The sequence below is a fragment of the Carassius carassius genome, unplaced genomic scaffold (assembly GCF_963082965.1).
Source record: "Carassius carassius unplaced genomic scaffold, fCarCar2.1 SCAFFOLD_62, whole genome shotgun sequence".
Lineage (NCBI taxonomy): Eukaryota > Metazoa > Chordata > Actinopteri > Cypriniformes > Cyprinidae > Carassius > Carassius carassius.
Window position 1 is genome coordinate 286796 of NW_026775179.1, and position 27198 is coordinate 313993.

The 27198-nt window shown below is 37.6% G+C and overlaps 1 protein-coding gene across 2 annotated transcripts in view; it reads right to left on the minus strand.

Moving 5' to 3' along the window:
- Window positions 1-26987, minus strand: part of nol11 (nucleolar protein 11) — an 86118-nt gene extending 59131 nt beyond the window's left edge. For both annotated transcript variants that reach the window (XM_059547551.1, XM_059547550.1), the window contains exons 1-4: window positions 26806-26987; window positions 26501-26614; window positions 26360-26416; window positions 11079-11227 (exon numbers count right to left, since the gene is read on the minus strand). In XM_059547551.1, the coding sequence (XP_059403534.1) occupies window positions 11079-11227; window positions 26360-26416; window positions 26501-26614; window positions 26806-26952 (467 nt within the window). In that variant the 5' untranslated portion in view covers window positions 26953-26987. The remainder of the gene's footprint in view (window positions 1-11078; window positions 11228-26359; window positions 26417-26500; window positions 26615-26805) is intronic.
- Window positions 26988-27198: the final 211 nt, after the last annotated feature.

Sequence of the window (27198 nt, forward strand, 5' to 3'; positions counted from 1 at the left end):
ACACAGTTACATCTGTACACCACCGTTCATTGATGTAAAAGCATGTCCCGCCGCAGCGCAATTCCCCGTTGATTCTGCGTCGCGATCTGCTCTAAACAGCTGGAGATGGAGCGTGCTGTCCAGTATGGCCTCATTCAGCCTGGTTTCCGTGAAACACAGAGCAGCAGAGTGAGAGAAATCCTTTTTGTCCGAGAGAGCAGGAGGAGTTAGTCCGTTTTGTTGGGTAGAGAGCGGAGATTTGCCAAAGGGATGCTAGGCAACAGCGTTCGAAATCTGCGCTTCCTGAGTCTGATGACCACTCCTGCTCGCTTTCCCCGTCTGAGCGACCTGTAGTGTTTGATCAGCGCCGCTGTTCCTCCGACCAAAACGTTCAGTAAAACATCTGAATGATTGATATCCGGTAAAAGATCTTGTTGTGTGTTCTGCCGAATGTTCAGCAGTTCGTCCCTGGTGAAACTGATTGCAGGAAAATAACTAAAGACAGGACAAACTAACAAAAAAACAAAAACAACTGCAGAGCACGTCACTGAGGCAGCCATCCTGTATCAGCGCCAGTGAGAATGAGTTGTTAATGGATCAGGGCTGAGTTTCCCAAAAGCTTTGTATGCCTAAGAAGTTCGTAAAAACAATTGTACGACTGATCTTAATTTTACGGTCTGTTTCCCGAAAGCATCATAACTTAAGTAGCACTTGAAAGTCATCGTAGATTCACGTGTGCCTGTAGTAATCGTAAAGCCCTAAGTGCATCGTAAGAAGACAGATTTATGCATACACCTGCAGGACACTCAGCAGATTACACCTTTAACTTTCAAGTACAATGTGATTATAATATGAGGCTTTGATTGTGCTTTATTGTACACTTTATGAGTCGTTTTCTTTATTTTTATAATTTATAAATGAAATAATTAAAAAGGGCAGAAAAAAATAGAAATACAATTTAAATGAACCTGTTAACCTGACCCTCCATTATGGGACTCACAGCTGAAAGTGCTTTACCTAACTTATAATTGTAAGTTTCCTATTTCAGTGTGTTACAAACAATGTTGGTGTCTTTGGAAAGAAGACCCTTTGGGCTTTACTTCTTATCATAAAATATTACAAGTTATTGACACTGAAGTGCCTTGATTTTTTATTTTTTACCACACTTAAATATTTTTTATTTGATATAAAAAATGAAATCAGTCCTGGAGCAATCTAAAAAAGTAATAGGTTGAAAGTCTCGTGAGTTTCTATTTCAAATCTGAATAAGATATCATGAAAAAGTGGCTCCTGCAATTATTATCATCATATAAGTGATTTATTTGACCACTAGAAAAATACAAGAATAATTTGAGTAAGAAAAATAATAATAAAAATAAAAAAAGATTTAACTTTGTATTCCAATTACAGAAAATCCTGAGATTGCTATTTCAAATCTGAATAAGATATCATGAAAAAGTGGCTCCTGCAATTATTATCATCATATAAGTGATTTATTTGACCACTAGAAAAATACAAGAATAATTTGAGTAAGAAAAATAATAATAAAAATAAAAAAAGATTTAACTTTGTATTCCAATTACAGAAAATCCTGAGATTGCTAGAAATGCAGCATTTACATTGAGTTACAATGCAAATAAGTGCTGATGTGCTGATGGCCACTTATACAGATGGTAAAGTGACGTGACATTCAGCCAAGTATGGTGACCCATACTCACAGGGTTTTCCTACATTGGAAATTTTTTGGCGGCCGCCGAAACGATTTTTTGTCACGCCAAAGCCTTATTTAAACTGTAATATGGTTTTGTGAGTGAAGCAAGCTACTGACGGAGTGACGGAGAGAACGAGCACAGCGCCCCTCCCCCGCGCGCGCACTCTCCGTCTTGAATTAGCCTTTCGCAGAGTCCCCCTTAGTTACTGTTGCTACTTCCGACAAACAAATGGTCAAACATGACCAGCGCAACAGATTGCCATGACGGGAAGAGGTATACCCGTGCGTGTCAGTGACCTTTTTTGGAGTAATACCTCCGCGATATCCTCCAGATCGAGGCAAAAGGGGTTACAGTATGCCGTGGAGGGAAAAAAAGCGAAATCTGAGAAACACCAAGACCTGTACCTCAAATGCAACCAGCACAGCCTTGTGTACCAGTCATGCTCTTGCACTGCCGGGAAAGTTCTCTTTCATATGTTATGGTCTATTATTGTCTATTGCGAGTGGCTATTTTTATTATTTTCTTGGTGAGCAAAGGTTTTAAAAATGATAACTAAATACTAATTGAGTCTTAAATGCATAATGTAGACATATAGGCTAACCTATATAGGCTAATGTTGGCATTATTCTTTTATTAAATTTCAGCTGCTATGACGAGGCAAATAAGGCAGAGTCTTTATCTTAATTCCGTTATTGCCAACTACCCATCTTAATTTAGAATTTATCTTAATTAAAATTTTTAAGAAAGACTCGTTTTTATTGGTGCGTTGGCCTATTTATATGCCTATAGTCTATACCTAGGGCTATTTAGAGTTCTGAGATGTTACGATGTTACAGAGGACTTATTTTATTTCTTTGTTCAAACTTCCAAGTGGCCTATTACGTTAGTCATGTATAAATTATGTTAAAACATGTATAAATGACTCATTCTTGACAAAAGGCAAAAGAGCTGTGTGTGTGCGCACATTTGAATAATGTCACGCTGTAAACGGGTTCGGGCTTTTAAAAAGCTGTCATTTAAAATGTACTTGTCTGGCTCGGGCCGAAATCTGTCGGGCTCGGGTCCTGTCGGGCCTAACTTTTAAGGCCCGATTACAGCTCTATTCTAGTGTCCGATTTACAAACGCCGTGGGCACACCGCTTCACCATCTTGCTTGGAGTCAAAGTTTGTCGGAACTGTCTCACATAGTAACGGTTGCTTTGATGTGTGATTGGACAATGGCCGTTTTGGGGGAGAGGCCGGCGAAAGGCTAATTCTGTCTTTGCGCTCTCCTCTCATCAAAATCAACTGATCCTAAGGTCGGAAGACTGAATCCATGTTTCACCGTTTCATTATGCCATGCTCATTTGGGTGCACATTTTTGAGATGTGACCTCATGTTGCTAGTGGTCGAATAGTATGCTAACTGTATTTTAAATAGCTTGCATAAAAATTTATCTCGCGGGTCAACAATTTTACCTCACTTTCTCTGCTGTGGTCGAGTTGGGCTCTGCACTTGCTGCCATCTTCCATGAAGACGCATCAACTTTCAGCAGTGATGCTGTGCCAGACAGTGCGACTCCTGTGACCTGTCCCTGAACCCTCAGGCGCGCTAGCGCGCCCACTCGCGAAGCAGACAGCCACGCCTCTACTACCGTGGGAGTTTTTTTCCACTTTTTTTTTTATTCGAATATTAATTTTCACCTTCAAATTTTTTTTTTTACTATTCGAATATATATTCGAATTTAGAATATTCGTTGACAGCCCTAGTGTACAAATGTTTTTCGATGTCCTAACAGCCAGGATTAACACACAACACATCCCCTAAAGTCAGATTCGCGGCCTAATGACTCCTTTGAGCCGATTCATTATAATGAAATGAGAAAGTGTGCTAAACCCCCATTTAGCAAGAGTGTTTAGTAAAATTTAGCCTTGATAATCCACAATATGTATAGGTCTAAGACAATGTGCAGTTAATTACCTATAAAACCATTTAGTTTAAAGTTAGACTGGAGTGAGATGAAAAGCACAAAGCAAGCTGTTGCTAGCTAGCTGTCAATTTTATTAAACTTTATATGGTTAAAAATAACACTATTACACCTTTTAACGCTACGTTTTCAATTGATATGATTATACTAAAATAATTATTAGGTCTATCAAAAATGATTTTATCTTTCTAAACAATGAAAGCCAGTCATGGCTTTTTTTTGCAAAGAGGGCAAGAAAGGATGACAGTGATAATTTTTTCATGAATAAATAGGATAAAAAAAAAACTTGTTGCTTTTAGGGGTGGCATGGTTCGTTGAAAAAAAAAAAAACGAACCATTCGGTTCACCCCACAGGGCTCGGCATGTGCTGGGACCGCAGTTCAATATAAATTTGACAAAACATCTGTAATATGGTTTGCTATAAATAGCACGTAAAACAAACTGGGTTCAACTAATATATGTTTCTGTTGATGGATGCGCATTCTGGATTCCCAGACATTACAACAATAGTGATGAGAAGAAAAAAAAACCCTGGACAAACAATTCACTCTTGATCAATGTGAATTAATGCTGGAATATGAGCAGTCATTTATTCCATAATCACCCGGGTGCTGACAGCGCGCGAGCACAGATGAGATCTGAACAGCACACGTTAATATGCGTTTAAACTAAACTCATTTAAGCTTTGGCAGTTTAAACATTTAAGAGCCAAAGGACGCAAGCTCGCGCGCGCAGTGAGAAGAATTGTGCATGTGCTCCGCACAAACCCGCACCTCAGATCGTGCGCAAATATTAAGCTCTCTCTGAAGTAGCTATTGTGTTTAAATGGACAAATTCACACAAAAAAAAAAGTCAAAATGCCCATTATGGTAAGTTTCCTACAGCAGACATAGCCGGCTGAACGTATGCCTGTTGTATCAGTGCATTCGCTTAAAGTTACAGTCTTTATATAAATCGAACAGCAACAACAAGGAAATCACTCACTGCTCTTGATTAAAAAGCTTTTATAACTTTAATAAAGAACAATCTTTAATTTATACAGTCCAATATGCAATGCTGTTTTACATTTGATTACTTTATTCAATTTCTGTACCTAAAAACTTATGCTAGACCTGCCCAAAAAAATACAGTACAGACCAAAAGTTTGTAAACATTACTTTTTTTAATATATTTTTGAAAGAAGTTTCTTCTGCTCATCAAGCCTGCATTTATTTGATCAAAAATACAGTAAAAAACAGTAATATTGTGAAATATTATTACAACTTAAAATAATAGTTTTCTATTTGAATATACTTAAAAAAAAATAATAATAATTTATTCCTGTGATGCAAAGCTGAATTTTCAGCATCATTACTCCAGCCTTCAGTGTCACATGTAACATCCAGTCTATCACATGATCATTTAGAAATCATTCTAATATTCTGATTTATTATGAGTGTTGGAAACATTTCTGCGGTCTAATATATTTGATTAATAAAAGGTTAAAAAGAACTGCATTTATTCAAAATAAAAATCTAATATATATTCTAATAATATATTTTCTTTACTATCACTTTTTATCAATTTAACACATCCTAGCTGAATAAAAGTATTGATTTTATTTAAAAAGAAAAAAAAAAAATTACTGACTCGAAATTACTTTTATTCAGTGTATATTCAGTGTATATTGTTATTACAAAATATTTATATTTTAAAAACATAGCTTCTTTTTTTTTTATTCATCAAAGTATCCTAAAAAAAAGCATCACATGTTCTGAAAAAATATCAAGCAGCAGAACTGTTTCCAACTTTGATAATGAATCATCATATTAGAATGATTTCTAAAGGATCATGTGATAATCCTAAAAATTCAGCTTTGCAGCACAGAAATAAATGATAATTTAAAGTATAATAAATTTAAAAACAATTATTTTAAATTGTAATAATATATCACAATATTACATTTTTTTCTGTATTTTTGCTCAAATAAATGCAGGCTTGATGAGCAGAAGAAACTTTTCAAAAACATTAAAAATGGTAATGTTTTCAAACTTTTGGTCTGTACTGTATATATATATATATATATATATATATATATATATATATATATATATATATATATATATATATATATATATATATATTATATATATATATATGAAAAATCACTGTTTGTATCTTTACTCTATTGTATTTATTTGTGCTGTTGCTTGTAGTTGGATAGAATATTCCTTTTTTTTATTTTTTATTAGAAAGTATAGTTTTTCCATAAACATAGCACATACCGAACTGTACCAAAAACTGTGACTCTAAAACCGTGAAACAAACCGAACCGTGAAAAAGTTGAACCATGCCACCCCTAGTTTCTTTGTATTTAAATTTAATATTTATTGTCAATATTGGGCTTGCGGATCATGTGGGTACTAGGGTACTCTTTGCTGTGTGTGGATGACCATGTCGGTCAGCCACCACCGAAGACCAATTCTGACCCAGGAAAAACCCTGACTCAGAATTTGTACTCCGTATTTAACCCATCCAAAGTGCACACACAGAGCAGTGAACACACACACACTGTGAACACACACCCAGAGCAGTGGGCAGTCATTTTATGCTGCGGGGCCCGGGGAGCAGTTGGGGGTTCGATGCCTTGCTCAAGGGCACCTAATGGCGCGTTTCCACCGAGTGGTACGGTACGGGTCGAGTCGGTACCCTTTTATTTGCGTTTCCACTGCCAAAAGTTGAGAATGGTACCAAAAAGCCGAACCGTACCGTACCACTTTTTGGGTACCCTTCCGTTGGGGTACCTAGCACAGTGGAACGGTACTAAAGGGTGGAGCTAGACTCACTGCAGAACGTTGATTGGTTGACAGAGAATCGTCATTTGTGCGTGCCGCAAGGGGAAAGACACAACACACGAGGCGGTGAACTTTCCTCTTCCCGCGCGATCGAATGACGTCAAGCTACTTTCCGTCATACACCACGCCTATCAAGTGACGTTATCACTACTTTCTGGAATACACCACGCCTATCAAGTAAGGGTACTGTTGGCGGTGGAAACGCTAGCCAAATCATGGTTAACAGACCCGACCCGTACCGACCCGTACCGTACCGTACCACTCGGTGGAAACGCGCCATTAGTCGTGGTATTGACAGCCCGAGATTCGAACCCACAACCCTAGGGTTAGGAGTCAAACTCCCTAACCAGTAGGCCACGACTTCCCCAGTGGCCTAATATAATAACACAAAAGCGCCATAAAGTAAATAATCCACTGTCTCTACTCATATAGATGCATTCACTTTGATAGCCGTTATCATACAGTAATAGCGAGCTGATTTGCACTCAAACAGATGGTAATCATGCAGATACATTCACATTCAACATAAAACACACTCTCACATATAAAAACGGTTGAAAAATAAAACAAACAAACAAAAATTTCCGCCTCCATCAGCTGACAGGTGCGTCAGAGTGCATTACAAGCAGTCACGAGAGAGTGCCAGAATTCAAATACTATCTTTCGCCTATCTTTCATTCTTTTCTTTTTTTCGGTGGATCATGTCATTCTGTTTGTGACACTGTACGCTGCAAAACCATTTCTTTTTTTACTACCAAGATGCAGTTTCTGACCGTGAGTTATTCCATAACGGACACAAACAGTTTGTCGCTGAAGAACTGAAACGTAAACAAAGGAATTATCATCCATATTACAACGTTATTGCTTCGTTGGACCAAAAGTGCTCCATGAGATGTCGTTCAGTGGACCCTTACCTTTCTAACTAAACCGGGATTTACAGCTGTGGATGTGTTTATGACTCCTTATTACGATGGATCTGGTATGTACTGCGTTTCCATTATTCATGTTTTTATGTGTACTACTTACACAAATTTAGCAAATACAGTCTTTATAAGCTTTCCATTGAAAAACAGCGATCTGTCGTCGATGCTTGAGGCTTAGATCTTTATAAATGACATATAGTAGGGCTGGACGATTATGACCTAAAGTCAAAACCTCGATTGATTGAACATTTTACCTCGATTACGATTAATGAGCGATTATTTTGTTTCTGTTTATTGCCCTCATAGTTGACCTACAAGGTTTGTACTGTAAACAGGGCCATAAGTTGGGGTTTGCGGGGCCCCGGTTCAGGTTGTACCAGTGGGCCCTGTTTGAAAGTGTTTAATTTGTATGTTCGTTCTGTTTATTTGTTCATCAACATGCCCGCCACGTATTAGGCGCGGTCCCTTTAAGAGACTATGAATGCATCCAATATAATACACAATTTTTTTCTCAACTGTTTACTTTAACTTAAGACATAACTGACAGTTTTTTCGAACATAGTATCCCAGACGGGTATTTTGGCATATTTTTTATGTATTTGTCGGTACAAGAGCAAAAACAGACAAATTCGGTGTTCAAGTGTTTTGCCCTGAACACCAGAACACCGCAGTGCTGAAGTGGGCTCTTACACATCCTTTTCCGTTTGTTTAAACTGCGATTTGTTTTTGTTCGTTGAGGTGCAGGAGGAACTTAAAGGAGAACTTTGCAAACGAGAGCTCAGATCGGTGTTGCTGTCTGTCAGACGCGGCTCTCTATCCGCGTGCGCACAGCGCGCGAGTAACCAGCTACTCAGTTCAGCTATTCCGCGTCTTGTGTTTGAATGCTATAAAGTTTTTTGAATGGTTACATTTGCAAGTGGCAAGGCTTAATAACACGTGACAATGATACGCTTTCGTTTCGACATGCAGCAGCGTTCTGTCAACTGTCCTGAGCGTCTTTTTAGAGTGGCCTCAGCCAAACGGTTGAGATCGACTATTAAAAGTGGGATGTTTTTTCCTATTGAAAGAGCGATCATATCTCACTATCAGCAGTTATTTTATCTATGTTCGTAACATTTCTTACATATTATTGCTCTGTGTAAGAGATAAATCAAGATTAAAGGTAAACCGTACCAGTACGAGTGATTGTGTGTGTGAATTAATCATACAGTCTCTATATTATTGTGAAGCTGGAGGTTGTAAATCGTTTTTTTTGAGGGGGGGGGGGGGGGGGGGGTATTAACAGGATTTTATTTTTTATTTTTATAACAGTCTTGGGCATGTCAAAGATTAATAGCAACATTGGCTTTGATGCATTTTTAGTTTTTGTGCAGCATTAGATTTAAATTTTTTCTCCCTAATTTGTTGTTGGTGGCTGTTTTTGCCCCATTGACTTCCATTATAACGACATTTTTTGATTGCAAAGCCATGACACCATATAATCATGCATTCTTGATTGTTTGTGGTTTTCCCTTTTGGGAAGAGGTAAAATTTTTTATTTTTACAGTTGATCACTAGGTGGGACCATTAACCCTTTAGATAGGCCTGTGCAAAAAAAGGCTTAGTTTTTGGCTTGTATATAGAGTTATATGGAGTATAACAGCAAATTATAGTGTATATTGCGATATGAACTCTAATCTAATTTTTTCTTACAAACAAAAATGGGGTGAGCACACTTACATTCTCATTTTAAATGATTTAAACATAGGCACCATCGTGTCAATTGATTAATATGCGCGAGGGAGAAAGAGCAAGACAGCGCTCATGTTGTTTGAAGATGGGGAGCATGCAGCCATGGCTCGCTCACTCTCTCTCGCGCTCTCGCTCTCTCTCTGCCCTGTTAAACTGACAGGACTTAATTTAAAATTGCTGTGCAATTAATCCACGAATCACATTCGTTAAGGGCCAGGGAGCAGCTGGCCCGTACAGTTAATGAATAACAAATCAACTACGACAACCTACATCGCACATCCTGCGATGTGACTATTGTGGATTCGTACATCGGGATATCGATGCTTTAACTGCACATCGTGCAGCCCTAATATGGATCATAATTCCTTTGTTTACGTTTCAGTTCTTCAGTGACAATTGTGTATGTCCATTATGGAATAACTCACGGTTGGAAAATGTGTCTTTGTAGTAAAAAAACGGCATGGTTTTGCAACGTGCAGTGTAAAAAACAGAAAGAGACGATCCACCGAAAAAAAAAAAAAAAAAAGTGAATGATGGGCGAAAGATAGTTGGAATTTTGGCGCGCTTTCGTGACGTGCTCTGACACACCTGTCAGTTGATGGAGGCGGAACTTATAGCGATCGCCTCTTTCTTTGTTTTATTTTTCAACAGTTTTTTTATATTTGTGTTTCATGTTGAAAGTGAATGTATCTGCATGATTACCATCTGTTTGAGTGCAAACCAGCCCAGCAAACCAGCAAACCAGGAGTGGGAAGTCGTGGCCTAATGGTTAGAGAGTCGGACTCCCAATCGAAAGGTTGTGAGTTCGAGTCCCGGGCCGGCAGGAATTGTGGGTGGGGGGAGTGCATGTACAGTTCTCTCTCCACCTTCAATACCATGACTTAGGTGCCCTTGAGCAAGGCATCGAACCCCCAACTGCTCCCCGGGCGCCGCAGCATAAATGGCTCCCCACTGCTCCGGGTGTGTGCTCACAGTGTGTGTGTGTGTGTGTTCACTGCTCTGTGTGTGTGCACTTCGGATGGGTTAAATGCAGAGCACAAATTCTGAGTATGGGTCACCATACTTGGCTGAATGTCACTTCACTTTCACTTTTTTCACTTTCAAATCAGCCCGCTATAACTGTATGATCAGGGCTATCAAAGTGAACGAGTCTATATGAATAGAGAGAGTGGATTATTTACTTTATGGCGCATTTGTATTATTACCATCTGTATAACAGGCCATCAGCACATCAGCACTTATTTTCATTGTAATTCATTGTAAATGCTGCATTTCTAGCAATCTCAGGATTTTCTGTAATTGGCATGCAAGCTTAAAACTTTATTTTTATTATTATTTTTCTTACTCAAATTATTCTGATTGTATTTTTCTAGTGCCCAAATAAATCACTTATATGATGTCTAAGTTTCTGTCTAGTGTTTTATAATTGCAAAAAAAACTATGTAGTGGTATGGTTAATGACTAAATAGATTGTAGAAGCCTTAAATACAGTTGGTAAATATTTTTTATATTTGGGGGGTGGGGGGTTCTAGACATCGTTTCAAAAATATTTGCAGGGGTCTCATTTTTCATGATATCTTATTCAGATTTGAAATAGAACCTCATGAGACATGTGACTTTCAACCAATTACTTTTCTAGATTGCTCCAGGACTGATTTCATTTATTTTTATATCAAATAAAAAATATATTTAAGTGTGGTAAAAAAAAAAAATTCAAGGCACTTCAGGGTCTATAACTTTTAATATTTGAGCATTATCAAATCTGGTTGATAAAAAAGAAAGCCCAAAGGGTCTTCATTCCAAAGACACCAAAATTATGTTTGTATCACACTGAAGTAGCAAACTGTTACAATTATAAGTTAGGTAGAGCACTTTCAGCCCTGCTTTATGTGATTAAAAGGGATGTTATAGTCGCAAGTCTGTGATCTCTGACCTGATAATCTCATCCTCTGTCAAAACATCCTCTATGGGCTGCTGTGGCGATGCAAGCAGTGAGTCCAGGAACCTGACAGCCCCACAACAAAACAGCACCACGGGCTCAGAGTCAGTAACTGCCAGCACTCTGAGAACATCAGCTGAAACCTGAAAAAAAAAAAAAGTCAGAAAAAAATTCTCTTAAGGGCTTTTTGCACTGCTTTAATTTCAGAACTAAATATAAATTACTTAAGCACTGGTATGAATTTCATGAAATTTTTGCCAGTACCATTTAAAGGGTTGCATCAGCACAGAGCGTGTACTAGGAAGAGACGTAAGCTGGTCGACAGTAACGTCATTTTTGCATGGCGTACAACAATGAAAACAACATGAACAACAGGAGGATGGAGGACAGTGTGTATTAGTTGTGTCTTGAAGGTTTCACAATAATGATGTTTACAGCGTGTTAAATCATGGCGGGTGAGGGCGTTTTTGTATGCATTTGGCCAATCAATGTCTGCTTAAGTCACGAGTAGTACCAGTTGTGCTGGTTAGACCCTGCTCTGGAGTAGGAGCTAATTTGGTTCTCGAAAAAGGCAGTTCAGGGTATATACAGAACTTCTTAAAGGGTTAGTTCACCCAATAATCAAAATAATGTCATTAACAAACCCGTGAGACCATTTATCTACGGAACACAGTTTAAAGATTTTAGATTTAGTCCGAGAGCTCTCAGTCCCTCCATTGAAACTGTGTGCACGTATACGGTCCATGTCCAGAAAGGTAAGAAAAACGTCATCAAAGTAGTCCATGTGACATCAGAGGGTCAGTTAGAACTTTTTGAAGCATCGAAAATACCTTTTGGTCCAAAAATAGCAAAAACTACGACCGTTTTAAACTATTCAGTTCGATTTGGTGAACTGGTTCAAGAAGATCTGGTTACATTGAATGATTCGTTAACCGGATATCACTACACTGTTGTGTTTTGAACTTGCTCACAACAGACACGGAAGACAAGACTATGCTGAATAAAGTCGTAGTTTTTGCTATTTTTGGACTAAAGTGTTTGGCTACATTTGATAGTTATAGGTAGGTCTGTTTTGTCAAAGATCATTGATTCTCCAGCTGTGGCTCAGTATTAGTGGTACTCAGGATACGATTAAACATACAATAAAATTATTTAAACAAAATCCCTATAATTTATGTTTGGCTTTATCAGAGCAATGCTAAACTTTCAGATTAAGGCAAGACAGGTGAATAGGGTAAAAAAAAATAACTAATAGTTATCACCTTACTTACGAAGTTGCTTACATTGATAATTGCAAACATTTTTTGTATTACAAGTTTTCTCAAATGTTATGTTTAAATATGCAAATGAGGCATTATTTAATGAAATATTAAATATAATTTGCATAAATGTCAAGTACAAAAATCTGAACACTTGAAGTCAATATCAAATTTCTTGTTTAATTTTTGAAATTAGAGTCAAATGTTTTTACAGAGGGAATTCTGTATATCTCTTTTTGTCACTCCATAATTCAGAAAATACTTTGAACAGCCTGAAAACAATATACTTTCACAATATTGGGGGCAATAAAATGTTGTATTTAATCAAAAAAACTATATATGAACATCCCCTTGTAAGAACCTTCGGCATATAGACAGGAATAACTATATGTAATAATAATATATATGTATAATAATAAATATGTAAACTTTGGTGTGTGTACGTGCTACTGAAGTGGAGATTTATGGCTCAGTGTTGGAGAAAAACCTCATTTTGAGAAAACGGCCTTTACAAATATGTATTGTAGTTTAAATCTATCGACACAAATAGATAAAGTGCTATAAAATAAATACTTAAGTGTCTTTTGGATGTTTTCTTTCCATTACTCTGAAAAAACACTATGAAAAGCCAAAAAGCCCAAAATCTAAAAATTGACAGGTGCATGAAAAAACAGTGTCCCTCCTTAAGCATTACAGTAAGTCTATAACATTATGCACATCACAAGCCATGTCAATGTTAATAACAATGGCGGTACTTGGAAAGCCTAATATTTTTGTGAAGGGGTACTCTGTGAAAAGTTTAAGAACCACTGACCTAGATGGAGCATGATCCCATGGCCTGCCTGCTTGTGGCCTACACTGGAGCTATTAATGCGGAATTTGCATATTTAACAGGTAAGTTAGTCTACTCCAACCTCCATTTAATTAAATAAATTTTCCAATATTAAGGCTACTATTACCAAAAATCAACAGTAGGCTAAATAATGATCAAAGCTGCGTGAAAATGTTCGAATGCAAACAACTATGTAAGCATATAGGTCTAACAAACATAAGGCAGTCCCTCCAGGATTTCACAATTAGTTTTTTTTTTTGTGTGTGATTTTTGCGATTAAAATCACTGATTTTGCTGTAGCTTCTCAAAATTTTTGATGATATTTGCTGCATTTCTTATTGTTTAGCAGTGAAAATATACCACAGTGAGCATTCTTGTAACACCGTTATTACTTTTCTGACTTCGAGAACCACTATAGGGCTCCAGACTAACGTTTGACTACACCAGCACTAGTGCTATTAAGTTCTACAGAAGGTGGCACCAGCACCTGACAGTAAAGCTCTCACCCTAATCACACATGTACATCTTGGAGATGTCTAATGTCTGCATTCACATATGCGAGATGTATTTTTAACCCTCTGGAGTCGATTAACGCATATACGCGTTATGAGTCATTTTCTCCTGATAACCCCGAAAAGAACTTAAATTACACTTTCAGTTTTAATCGTACAGATAAGAGCAATATATCAATCAAATCTGTAAAGGGTCTACTTTTTTTGGATACAGACATAAAACTTTGTGCACTTATAAAATAAAGATAACAAACAAGGTGTGCTGTCTGCAGCCTTTGTCTGCGCTTATCTTCATTTGCAAACACGTTATTAAAATTAACTAACTCCGTGAATACTCAACGAAGAGACATAAGAGAGATATCTATAGAAAGCTTGACATGTCTACTTTTAAACTAAACAAGTGCCGCCAAAACAAATATTCTGTGATAGAGTAATCCATATGTGACCACGCCCCCGCGCTGAACGCTCTATTCAGATTCTAATGTTTCAAACTGAAGCGCGCGGCTTGAATACGCCCACACAGAAGAAAAAGCAGTGAGACTGTTCAAGTTTTTATTTTTTTACTTTTTGCTTCACGATGAGAGGAATAAGACATAATTCACCCCAAAAAGATGCAATGTGATTGAGAATTTGAGATTTGGATTTCCTCAGAAAAAAAAAAGAATGAAGCACTTTATTCAGCAGAGATCATAAACATGAGTAAGTCCCTTTTTATTTATATACTTGTACTAGTTTTCACATAACGTGTAAACATTTTACTAGTTAGACTTTTTCCAAAGACTTTTTCCAAACTATAATTCCTAACTAAATGTATAATCAAGTTAAATACTATGAATTTTCAATAACAATATACAATACTATACAATTCAAAAGCTTGATGTAAATAATATAAATGTAACAAATAAATGTAACCGTAACAAATGTAACATACAACGCTGTTCTTTCAATTTATCCCCCCTAAAAAACCTGAAAAATATTCTCAGCTCTTTTCAACATTAATAGCAATAATAATAAAAATAACAATAAATGTTTTTTTTGTAGTAAATCTTGCCTTGCCTTGCCGGCCCGGTGAAACACACCAATTTTAAAAACTATAGGAATGCATAGTCGATATAAAAAACTGGATGACGAGTAATTTCTTACTGCTAAATTCTGAAAAAACAGAGGTGTTAATTATAGAACCTAAAAACTCTGCATGTAATAACCTAGAACACTGTCTAAGACTTGATGGCTGCTCTGTCAATTCTTCGTCATCCGTTAGGAACCTAGGTGTGCTATTTGATCGCAATCTTTTCTTAGAAAGCCACATTTCTAGCATTTGTAAAACTGCATTTTTCCATCTCAAAAATATATCTAAATTATGGCCTATGCTCTCAATGTCAAATGCAGGAATGTTAATCCATGCATTTATGACCTCAAGGTAAGATTATTGTAATGCTTTATTGGGTGGTTGTTCTGCATGCTAACTAAAACTACAGCTAGTCCAAAATGCAGCAGCAAGAGTTCTTACTAGAACCAGGAAGTATGACCATATTAGCCCGTTCCTGTCAACACTGCACTGGCTCCCTATCAAATATCATATAGATTTTAAAATATTGCTTATTACTTACAAAACCCTGAATGGTTTAGCACCTCAGTATTTGAATGAGCTCCTTTTACATTATAATCCTCTACGTCCGCTACATTCTCAAAACTCAGGCAATTTGATAATACCTAAAAAATAAAAATCAACTGCGGGCGGCAGATCCTTTTCCTATTTGGCGCCTAAACTCTGGAATAACCTACCTAACATTGTTCGGGAGGCAGACACACTCTTGCAGTTTAAATCTAGATTAAAGACCCATTTCTTTAACCTGGCTTACACATAACATACTAATATGCTTTTAATATCCAAATCCGTTAAAGGATTTTTAGGCTGCATTAATTAGGTAAACCGGAACCGGGAACACTTCCCATAACAACCTGATGTACTTGCTACATCATTAGAAGAATGGCATCTAGGCTAATATAAGTCGGTTTATCTCTTATTCTGAGGTCACCATAGCCACCAGATCCAGTCTGTATCCAGATCAGAGGGTCACTGCAGTCACCCCGATCCAGTACGTATCCAGACCAGATGGTGGATCAGCACCTAGAAAGGACCTCTACATCCCTGAAAGACAGTGGAGACCAGGACAACTAGAGCCTCAGATACAGATCCCCTGTAAAGACCTTGTCTCAGATGACCACCAGGACAATGCCACAGGAAACAGATGATTCTTCTGCACAATCTGACTTTGCTGCAGCCTGGAATTGAACTACTGGTTTCGTCTGGTCAGAGGAGAACTGGCCTCCCCAACTAAGCCTGGTTTCTCCCAAGGTTTTTTTCTCCAGCCGGTCACCGATGGAGTTTCGGTTCCTTAGTGCTGTCGCCTCTGGCTTGCTTAGTTGGAGACACTTCATCTACAGCGATATCCTTGACTTGATTGCAAATAAATGCACAGACACTATTTAACCCTCTTGAGTCGATTAACGTGGTTACACGTTATGAGTCATTTTCTCCTGATAACCCCGAAAAGAACTTAAATTACACTTTCAGTTTTAATCGTACAGATAAGAGCAATATATCAATCGAATCTGTAAAGGGTCTACTTTTTTTTTGGATACAGACATAAAACTTTGTGCACTTATAAAATAAAGATAAACAAGGTGTGCTGTCTGCAGCCTTTGTCTGCGCTGATCTTCATTTACAAACACGTCATTAAAATGAACTGTAACTCCATGAATACTCAACGAAGAGACATGAGAGAGATATCTATAGAAAGCTTGACATGTCTACGTTTAAACTAAACAAGTGCCGCCAAAACATTCTGTGCTCGAGTAATCTATATTAAAACAACGAGATGTCCGTTTTTCACATCTCCCTTCATTATATCTAATGTGACCACTCCCCCACGCTGAACGCTCTATTCAGATTCTAATGTTTCAAACTGAAGCACGCGGCTTGAATACGCCAACACAGAAGAAAAAGCAGTGAGACTGTTCTTCAAGTTTTTTTTTTTTTTTTTTTGCTTCGCGATGAGAGGAAAAAGACATAATTCACCCCAAGAAGATGCAATGTGGTTGAGAATTTGAGATTTGGATTTCCTCAGAAAAAAAAAATGAATGAAGCACTTTATTCAGCAGAGATCATAAACATGAGTAAGTCTCTTTTTATTTATTTATATACTTGTACTAGTTTTCACATAGCGTGTAAACATTTTACTAGTTAGACTTTTTCCAAAGACTTTTTCCAAACTATAATTCCTAACTAAATGTATAATCAAGTGAAATATTATGAAGTTTCAATAACAATATACAATACTATACAATTCAAAAGCTTGATGTAAATAATATAAATGTAACAAATAAATGTAACCGTAACAAATGTAACATACAACGCTGTTCTTTCAATTTATCCCCCCTAAAAAACCTGAAAAATATTCCCAGCTCTTTTTAACATTAATAGCAATAATAATAATAATAATAATAATAATAATAACAACAATAAATGTTTTTTGTAGAAAATCAGATTGTTAAAAGGATTTCTGAAGAATTGGGTGACTGGAGTAATGATGCAAAAAAATTAGTTTGAAAGTCAGCTTTGATTGTTCCTAATAAACTGTTTAACTGCTCCCCCAAGTGGATATTAAATTATGTTGTGGGATAATTAAATATATTCTACATAAACTACAAACATAAAATTATATACATTTATTTTGTTCTCATATTCTTTCTTGTAACTCTTCGCTCTCAGTCACACACACCTGACTGAAAGAATTGACCTTAGAATTGATTTGAAGTGGTCTGAAGCACAGACTATGGTTTGACGGAGCACCGATACTTCAAAAGTATTGCGATTCTCGGAAATTAAAAAGGTCACGATTCCTAAATTTAATAGTATCGATACTTCAAAGAATGACCGCGTTCCAGATTTGTAAGACATGTACTTCATGTTGGTGTGTGCAACGCACGCTTCCAGTGCCTTCCTAAGGACGTATGTCTGTTTTTTTTCTCCTCACGCAAGCAGCAAACAGCGAGATGGCTGCATGTGTGAGCATATAAGTGATACTGTGGCCGCCAGTCTAGAGCTTAATTGATATCAATTTACATGGGCTTGGGCTTGCGCTCGCGCTCCGGTTTGCGAGGTAAATGAGCGGTCATGTGATGCGTTTCGATTAGTGCGAGAAAGATGCGAAAATAGATGCTCAGTAAGTGAAACTGAGGCTTGCCTCTGGCAATTACGTTTTGGTTGCACCAGCAACTAACTCAAAGTCTGAGGTGTGGAAAAGTTTTGACCATGTTTACGATGAGAATAATGAGTGAATGATGACACACCATCAGGCCATCCTTAAAAATATTCTTGTTTGCCGTAACCCGACCGACCCTGTCAATTTAGGACCGACTCAATTTTTTATTTTTGCTTTTAGTCCGACCGACTTGCCAATTGTAAATTTGCGTTAAGACGGACAAATTTTTTTTTACTCTTCAAACAATACAAAAACAATAAAATAATATTAATTATATTTAAGTATTGCAAATATATACATTTCTTAGGCCTACATACAAACGAAGGCTATCTTCCTTAATTAAAAAAAAAACCCCGTGACATCATCTATGTTTACACGGATGTCACACTATGGCCGGTGCGTTCGCTTCGTCTCATTCACTGTCAGAGTCAACTGTTCGTGCTTGGTAATGATGGCTGTGGCTGCAGTAAACAAAATGTTCGCGGTCACTGTTCAAAGTCATACGGGTTCGGGCACCATAATACTTCTAAAAAAAAAAAATGCATTAAAACAGCTTGACACCGCTTTAACTTGGCACGAAGTTCTGGAAAAACTGTGCCCAGATCTTTTCCCATCCCTTCTCCCGTCCAGTCTAAAACAGTGACCGTGTCGACTGTCACTTTATGTTCGAAAATCTATTGCACGAATTGATTGGACCAACCAACACAAGTTTTGAAAACGAAAATAGGAAATTGATTTTAAGGACCTTCTCTCCAGGGTTTTTTTTATTTTTATTTTTTGGAACACACGTCACACAGCAACTGCATCTTTGGACACATGCATAACAGCAAATAATACTTCTGCACAATGTTTCTCTTTTTACAACAGAAATGTGAATTCTGATGGTATTCAGACAGTCTCGGGCTCAGATTCGGGCTAGAATCACATAGGGCTGTCAAACTAGCTGAAAAAAAAAAAGAAAAATTAATTTAGACTTTTTTTTACTTAAATATGATCAAAATTCGATTTGTATTCGAATTTAAAATGCATAATTTCAGTTAGGGTGAAGAAAAGCTTTTTGCTCCTCTTCTGAGGCCTCAAGATAGCGCATGAAGCAAAATATTACTGCACGTTTATTCAAAGCATTAGAATACATGACTGTGAAAAAACAACTTAAATTTAAAATAATTTTTATGAACCAATTATTATTAAGTTGCTTAAAGAACTATAAACAAAACAGCGTCATGAATGCATGAAAAATATAAAAGGGCGGAAAACCAGTCACACAGGATTTTTTTTATATATTTTTTTTAATTAAATTAAATACATAAATTTTACCCTCTTGTGCGAGACGCGAGTCCAACGGTGTCCCTCTAGAAAATGCGCGTAATATGCGTTCTGTGTGAACGGCTTGGTGTAAGTTTTGATGTAAACAAGATCTTCACCACATTGATATTCTCTTTTTTTTTTGTAGTGGGTTCAACTGGATAGGATAACATAACCTTATAAATGCAATGCCACATACATAGTCATCGCATCTTGTGCGCCGCTGATAAAGATCAAGTATACTTCGGCCGTCGGCACGCTGTCTGCATTATGTCCTCTTCATCATCCGCGTGCGGGCATTTTTTGAGACTGCGCGGAAGGTGAAAGAGGAGACAGCAGCTACTGCGTGTCGAGCTCGTCTGCCTTTGAAAGTTGTGTAGACACGGCTGTGCGCGTGGCGAGATGGAATGGAACACTGACTGTGAAGTACCGGGGCTCATAAGGCAGCGTTTTTGCATTCGAATATGGATTTTTATTTTCAATTCGATGAATATTCGAAATTCAATTTTTTTTTTTGACAGCCCTAGAATCGCCTATGCGATTTTTAGTTGTTGACATTTCTAAACGTAAACACAGCCATGTTGAAGCCTGCAGTAAATGTTTTGCATCATGGCAGTCCACTCTGCTTATTGTTTTTTGAAAATGTTGCACTCCTGTTTGTCATTGTGCACGTAACTTCACGCAAATAAATAATCAGAAATATTGGTCTTTACATTCGTCCCGCCTGTTGTCCGTTGATTTACCTATATTTGGTATTATTTTCCGTATAAAACTTATTTAGACATGCAAAACCGATTTTACAATCAATTCAATGAACACTTGTCACTCAAATCAAACAGGATTTTTTTCACAAAAGTGACAACCCAAGAAAGCAAAGTAAACGGTCTCTCATTTACAGTGCTTAATTTGTAAATTGAGAGGTCCCGGAACAAAGCGGGGAATTTATTCGACATAGCTTGTAGGTTTGAATAATAAAATAAATCACACAAAGTCTAAGATTAAATGAGTCATTTGAATACATGAACTCTCTCAGAGCGCGCTTGTCATCAGCGCATCAGTGACCTGCATGCTGGTACGCGATACTAGACTCACTCGCATTTCGATCGGGACAGCTGACAGAACTGTCACTTGACTAATCTGGTAATTGTTGCATTGTCAAAAAAATTTATAATTTGCACACCTTTTAAGAATTTTAAGCCAATTGGGACTCACTCGCTCCAAAGGCTGTATTATGTGCCCTCACAGTCACATCCAAAGCTCGCGTGTAAAGCCGCCTCGTGAGTATTATATAAGAGTTATTTTTCGTACTTTGAGTTTAAGCAACCAAATACAAACAATATGATGTGTGATGGGTGTTGACAAACAGTTTCATGGCACACTTTACTAAAAAGTTGGTGTTGTATCAGACACTTGCAATTAACGTCAGGCTATATGAAAAACAAGCTCAAATAGAGTTAACAAGGTCTTTGGCCGGCGAATGAGGAGATCTGTGTTTTGTTCGCATCTGAGGAAAGTGCAGTGCATTATATGCCATCATCACCTTTTATAGCTTAGGATATAACGTTTTTTTTTTTTTTTGCCGTTTAATGCACTTGGCCAAAATCTCATGATATAAACGATTAGGCACTTATGCACAGGATATTTTAAACGTACAAAAGTATATTGGCTAGATGGCAAAAAAACCTACTTCTCCAGTCTTCAAACATACAAAAACAATAGCCTTTACAGACATAGTGTTTGAGTAAAGAAATGCTGTACTATTCAAAGTTATTTGTTTACCCTTGCTTTGCGAATAAGCGGAATTATGCGCCCGAAGGCACGGGTTGAAGACCCAGTCAGTGACGTCACGATATGCTAATTTGTTTAAATTCATACCTACGTCATCACAATCACCAAAATTTTCCTTTTTTTTTTTTTACATTGAAACTTGAAAAAAAATATATATATAGGCCGACCTACCGACCCTTTAAAAAAATAAATAAAAATACTGTTACTGCAAACTAAAATATTTTTAAGGATGGCCTCAGTGAGCGCAGGGATGCGCTGAAACGCGCTAAAAAGCCCTCCACAGTGGATTCAATAATTTTCCTCCCCAAAAACAAACATGTAGGCCTAGCCTAATCTGAGTGAGTAAAGGTTTTTCAAATTATAACTAAATATTGAGTCTTAAATGCAGAGTGTAGATAGAGTATAGCTAATGCTGGCATTATTCTTTTAATAAATTTCAGCTGCTAGTGGCGAAGCAAATCCGGCAGAGCCTTTATCTTAATTTGGTTATAACTACGGCTGAAACGATTCCTTGAGTAACTAAATTCCTCTGTCTCGAAGACTCTTAATTTATTTTAAATCTCACGTCAGGTTCTTTCGCAATGATTTTTTTTAATGTGACAACGTGTTTACGTCACCCACAAAGTGGAAAGAGACCAGCGCTGCATTTGAAATCGCATACTGCAAGGAGTCAGCAGTGTTTTGATTTGAGGGCGCGTGCAAGAAACATTGTTTAATATAATCTGTTCATATTTTTATTCAAAGTTCAGAATCAAGATAAAGTTTTTAGTCTTATGTTTATGATAACTGAGATCATGCTGCTAATTTTTTTTTTTACCTCAAATGTCATTGCTGTATATACATATACATATATACACACACACACACACTCACTTAAAGGATTATTAGGTACACCATACTAATACTGTGTTTGACCCCCTTTCACCTTCAGAACTGCTGTAATTCCACATGGCATTGATTCAACATGGTGCTGAAAGCATTCTTTAGAAATGTTGGCTCATATTGATAGGATAGTTGATGGAGACTTTTGGGATGCACATCCAGGGCACGAAGCTCCCGTTCCACCTCATCCCAAAGATTCTCTATTGGGTTGAGATCTGGTCACTGTGTGGGCCATTTTAATACAGTGAACTCATTGTCATGTTCAAGAAACCAATTTGAAATGATTCGAGCTTTGTGACATGGTGCATCATCCTGCTGGAAGTAGCCATCAGAGGATGGGTACATGGTGGTCATAAAGGGATGGACATGGTCAGAAACAATGCTCAAGTAGGACGTGGCATTTAAACGATGCCCAATTGGCACTAAGGGGCCTAAAGTGTACCAAGAAAACATCCCCACACCATTACACCACCACCACCAGCCTGCACAGTGTTCATTCATCACGAGATTCATCAGACCAGGCAACATTTTTCCAGTCTTCAACCGTCCAATTTTGGTGAGCTCGTGCAAATTGTAGCCTCTTTTTCCTTTTTGAGTGGTACCCGGTGGGGTCTTCTGCTGTTGTAGCCAATCCGACTCAAGGTTGTGCGTGTTGTGGCTTCACAAATGCTTTGCTGCATACCTTGGTTGTAACGAGTGGTTATTTCAATCAAATTTGCTCTTCTATCAGCTTGAATCAGTCGGCCCATTCTCCTCTGACCTCTAGCATCTACAAGGCATTTTCGCCCACAGGACTGCCGCATACTGGATGCTTTTCCCTTTTCACACCATTCTTTGTAAACCCTAGAAATGGTTGTGCGTGAAAATCCCAGTAACTGATCGGATTAGGGCTGTCACTTTTTATTCGATGTTCGAATATGCATTCGAACATGACCTGAAATATCCGTAATCGAACTATAAATAAAATATACGGTTTTTAAAATGCCATGTGTGGTGCATTTTTTACAGTCTATGATTAGACCGTTTGTTTTTCATTTTATTCTTTGCCATCTTATCCAGTAGAGGGCACTCTAGACGTATTGTAGCGTAGGCCCATGACCAAATCAAGCGAATAATACATTGTAAATAAAAAGAGAGCCGCATTTAATCCAGATCAAGTTGATAGAATGGTGTTTCTTGCAAACAATATTAAGAAATGAATTAGGCTAGGCTATATGCCTTACTCCTGCTGCTGTTTAAGTTGTCACGTTATTGTTTGTGCCTGTTCGGAATCGTTTTTTTCTTGTCTTTTTTCATTTAGCCTTATGTTGTGGGATATGCATAGTGGCACTTCATATAAACTGATATTTTAAGTTGATAACCTGCTGTTTCAAATATTAAGTAAAAAAAATAATCCAGATAGTCCCGTTTATGACTCACTGTTAAACATTTGTGATTGAATCTCCATTAGGGGCTGTTCACATATCGCGTCTTTTGCGTGCTCATGGTCGTTATTTCCAATGCCCATAATGGAAGCGACGCGGTCGTTTTTTCCAGGCGCATCCGCACCTCATCGAGTTAAAAACATCTCAACTTTTGAGGTCATGTGACAAAAACGAACTAACCAATCAGCTTCATCCTTTCCCGTAACAACATTGAAAGCTCAGCCGAGATGAACGAACAGCTGACTATAGCTATATATGGATTTTCACAGCGCTGCAAATCCATTTATCCTTTGCTGAAATTTCCGCATCTTCATGGAGCGAGCAGGTCATAGTTGCTTAGCAACAGCAGACGTCTCAGGAGTGCAACTGCCCGAGCGCTTTGGAGAAGGAGAAAGCGGCGCGCCTAGCGTTTTCCACACGTTTTTAGGCACGATATGTGAACGGCCCTTTAGGCCGGTAACACACTGGCTGTGTGGCAAGAGCGTGGCGATTTTCACTCTATGTATACATAGAGTGAAAGTTTATCATTTGCATGTGTTTTTAAGTCCTGTCAGCTTAACAGGGCAGAGAGAGAGAGCGTGCGCGCGCACGAGAAAGAGAGACAGAGCGCGCGAGCGAGAAAGAGAGCAAGCGAGCCCCGGCCGCACGTTCACCATCTTCAAACAACAGGAGCGCTGTCTTGCTCTCTCCCTCGCGCATATTAATCAATTGACACGATGGTTTCGATGTTTAAATCATTTAAAATGAGAATGTAAGTGTGCTCACCCCATTTTTGTTTGTAAGAAAAAATTTGATTAGATTTCATATTGCAATATATATCCCAAAAAAATAAAATATCGCAATGTCATTTTTTCCCAATATCGTGCAGCCCTACACCCCCCCTAACAGTTGTCATGAAGGGCAAAATTAGCTAGACCAAAATCATTTTTTGCACCAGGCTGTAAACAGGTTATTTTCTGCTGTAAAGTTTGACATTTTAACATTGCAGCCAGCCAGCCTCAAGTGGCCAGTCAATGAATTACAGTTTTAGTCACTTCCTTGTTGGCTTCACGAGAGAGAGCGGGAGGTTGCCGCTTGGTCTCGCCCCTAGTCAAACACCGCTATGTCACATAACAGCAAGAAAAACATGAACCAACACTGAACGATTGTCTTTTTATTAACTAACATTAACACAGATGACTACATGTATTGTTCCATGTTTGTTTGTATACCGCGTGCAAGGTTTATGTGCATAGCCCATGTTTTCTCCGTTTTTAATAGGTCTCTGTGGCAGAATTCCAGCGCCACATGCTGGTTAGCAGGTATACTACAGTGATAGCGAAGACATCTTTTCCTTGTTACTATACACTTAAAATGTTTTGAGATGGATAGAAATGTCATTGCTGTGTGAATTTAGTCTTTTTCAGAATTCATGTTTTTTTTATTTAATATTTGACCTAGCAGTGATATATATTGCTGTTAATTTCATGTTTTTCAAATTGTTTTTTGTAATGTAACTGTTTTCTAAATTTACTTAATTCTAAGTAAATATGCTTTAAAATCATAAGATATGATTGTTTTATTCAGTGTTACTAGCAAACACTAACAGCGAGGTACATTAGTGTTAGTATTTTTTTAAGTACTTTCCATACATTGCACTTGAAAAAGAAGGTATTGTGGCGCTTGTTGGTGAATTAAATGTATATTTTTTTGGAATATATTTTTCTTTTTATCTGTCAAAATAGCACAAGATGAGGCTAATTCAATATAAGTGATATCAAATAATTGTTAGCACAAATGTAATCCAAAAGTAATCTGATTACGTTACCAAAAATGTGTAATCTAAGGGATTATATTACTGACTACAAATTTTGTCATGTAATCTGTAATCAGTAACTGATTACAATTCATAAGTAATCTACCCAGCTCTGTATATTTTACACACACACTGTATGTTTATATTTCTGCTAATTACACGAAGCCCTGAAGTTGCAAATCACCATACAGTAGGTGGAGGTATGCACCTGAACAGGGGTGCGTTTCCCAAAAGCATAGTTGCTAACCTGTTAACTATGCTTTTGGGAAATGCACTCCTGGTTGGTTGCGACCCGCCAATAAAACCAGCGAGAGAAAGAGACTTATCGCACGCTGGCAAAAGAGGCAACAAAAAAAGGAAATATTGATGTTAAAATTAAATTATCAAAAACAGAAGGGAAGAGTTTAGTGTGGAAAAAGATAATGGAAAAATGGCAGCAGCAGTGGGATAATGAAATCAAAGGGAGACATCTGTACATGATACAAAATAGGATAGGTATGGAAAGTAAGAAAGGGGGGAATAGGAAGGAACAAGTCATAATAAACAGACTGAGTATTGGACATTGCAAGTTAAACAAAACTCTTCATATTATAGGAAAACACCCAACAGGATTATGTGATGAATGTCAGGAGGAGGAAACAATTAATCACGTTATCATGTATAGAAATATATATAGGAAAGGCAAGAGTTCAAGAATCAGCTACATGAAATAGTTATATTAGAATATAGTGTTAAAAATATAGTAACAAATGGAAATAATGATCAAGGACGGAGATATTTGTTTAATTTTCTAAGGAGAACTGGACTGGAAAGAAGTTTAAATAAAAATTGAGTTAGCTAGAGTGAGACAACAGATGGCAGTAATGCAACACTATGGATGCCAACTGCCGTAAAAATCCAATGAAGAAGAATACTTATCGCACGCAAACTAACACCGCACATGGATTTCACACGCAGGTCGAGCAAATGGCCGCATCATTCATTCAGTGAAGAAAAATTACAAACAGCAGCTTCTAATTCGCCATTAACATTGAAGTATGCGGAGATAAAACAACGCAAGTATCGATAAAAGTATCGTTTGCCCGAAAGCTTATCGGTAGTCCGGTATTGACCCAATTAAAGTTACGTACGGTCCAAAAAATACTGGTTCTCGGTAACTTACCCATCACATCGACCCAGTTCAAACCTTATGAAATTTAACTTTACTTACTGTTGCTTTAAAAGCCTTTTCCAGGTTAACATCATCTTCTTTCCAAACTCTGACGACCTAAAACATAATCATGTCTAAATCAGGTTCTTAATATGTAAAATTGAAGCGGTCTTATGGGGGAAATCATGTCGGTCTTCTTACCCTGTCATCTGTAACGACCACATATTCCTGGGACTGCGTGTTAAACACAGCGGGGCAAGAGATTATCTGTCCCTGTTTCACTGACCAACTGCCAGTTGGCTTCTGATCAGACACCTAGGGATAAGGGGAAAAAACGGCTAAAAAAAGTCATACAAATAGCTCAAAAATCTCGAACGAAATAACATGAACAGAATGGATTAATAGCATATGATGCTGTTGGAGCAATTCCTGGGTTTGCACGCTGTAGAACCGCGTGCGACAGTTTCTCGCTAGATAGACAGTACGTTACTTCGAAGTCATTTTACCTTGTAACCGGTAATAGATCTCGAAGAGTCAGTAACGAGGACATAGTCGATATTTCTACCCTGTTCAACCCCTAGAATCCCTATATTAGAGGAATTTTGCACTGGTCCAACGCCACACAACGTGTATCCTTCATACAGCGTTGCCATGTTTCTCTAAGTGATTTCTTCTATCGCGAGACTCGTCCGTGAATCTTTTTCTTCTTTTATTTAATGGCGGACTGCAACCAACGTTAAGAGGCATACCGCCACCTACTGTACTGGAGTATGTATAATCATGTCATTTTAAAATTTCAGATTCTATTCCACAACCCCGAGTCTTTTAAAAATTTAACTAGTGCCTTCCTGGTGATTCTTATTTCCTCTCCCTCTCCTTCTAGTCCCAGTATCCCTACT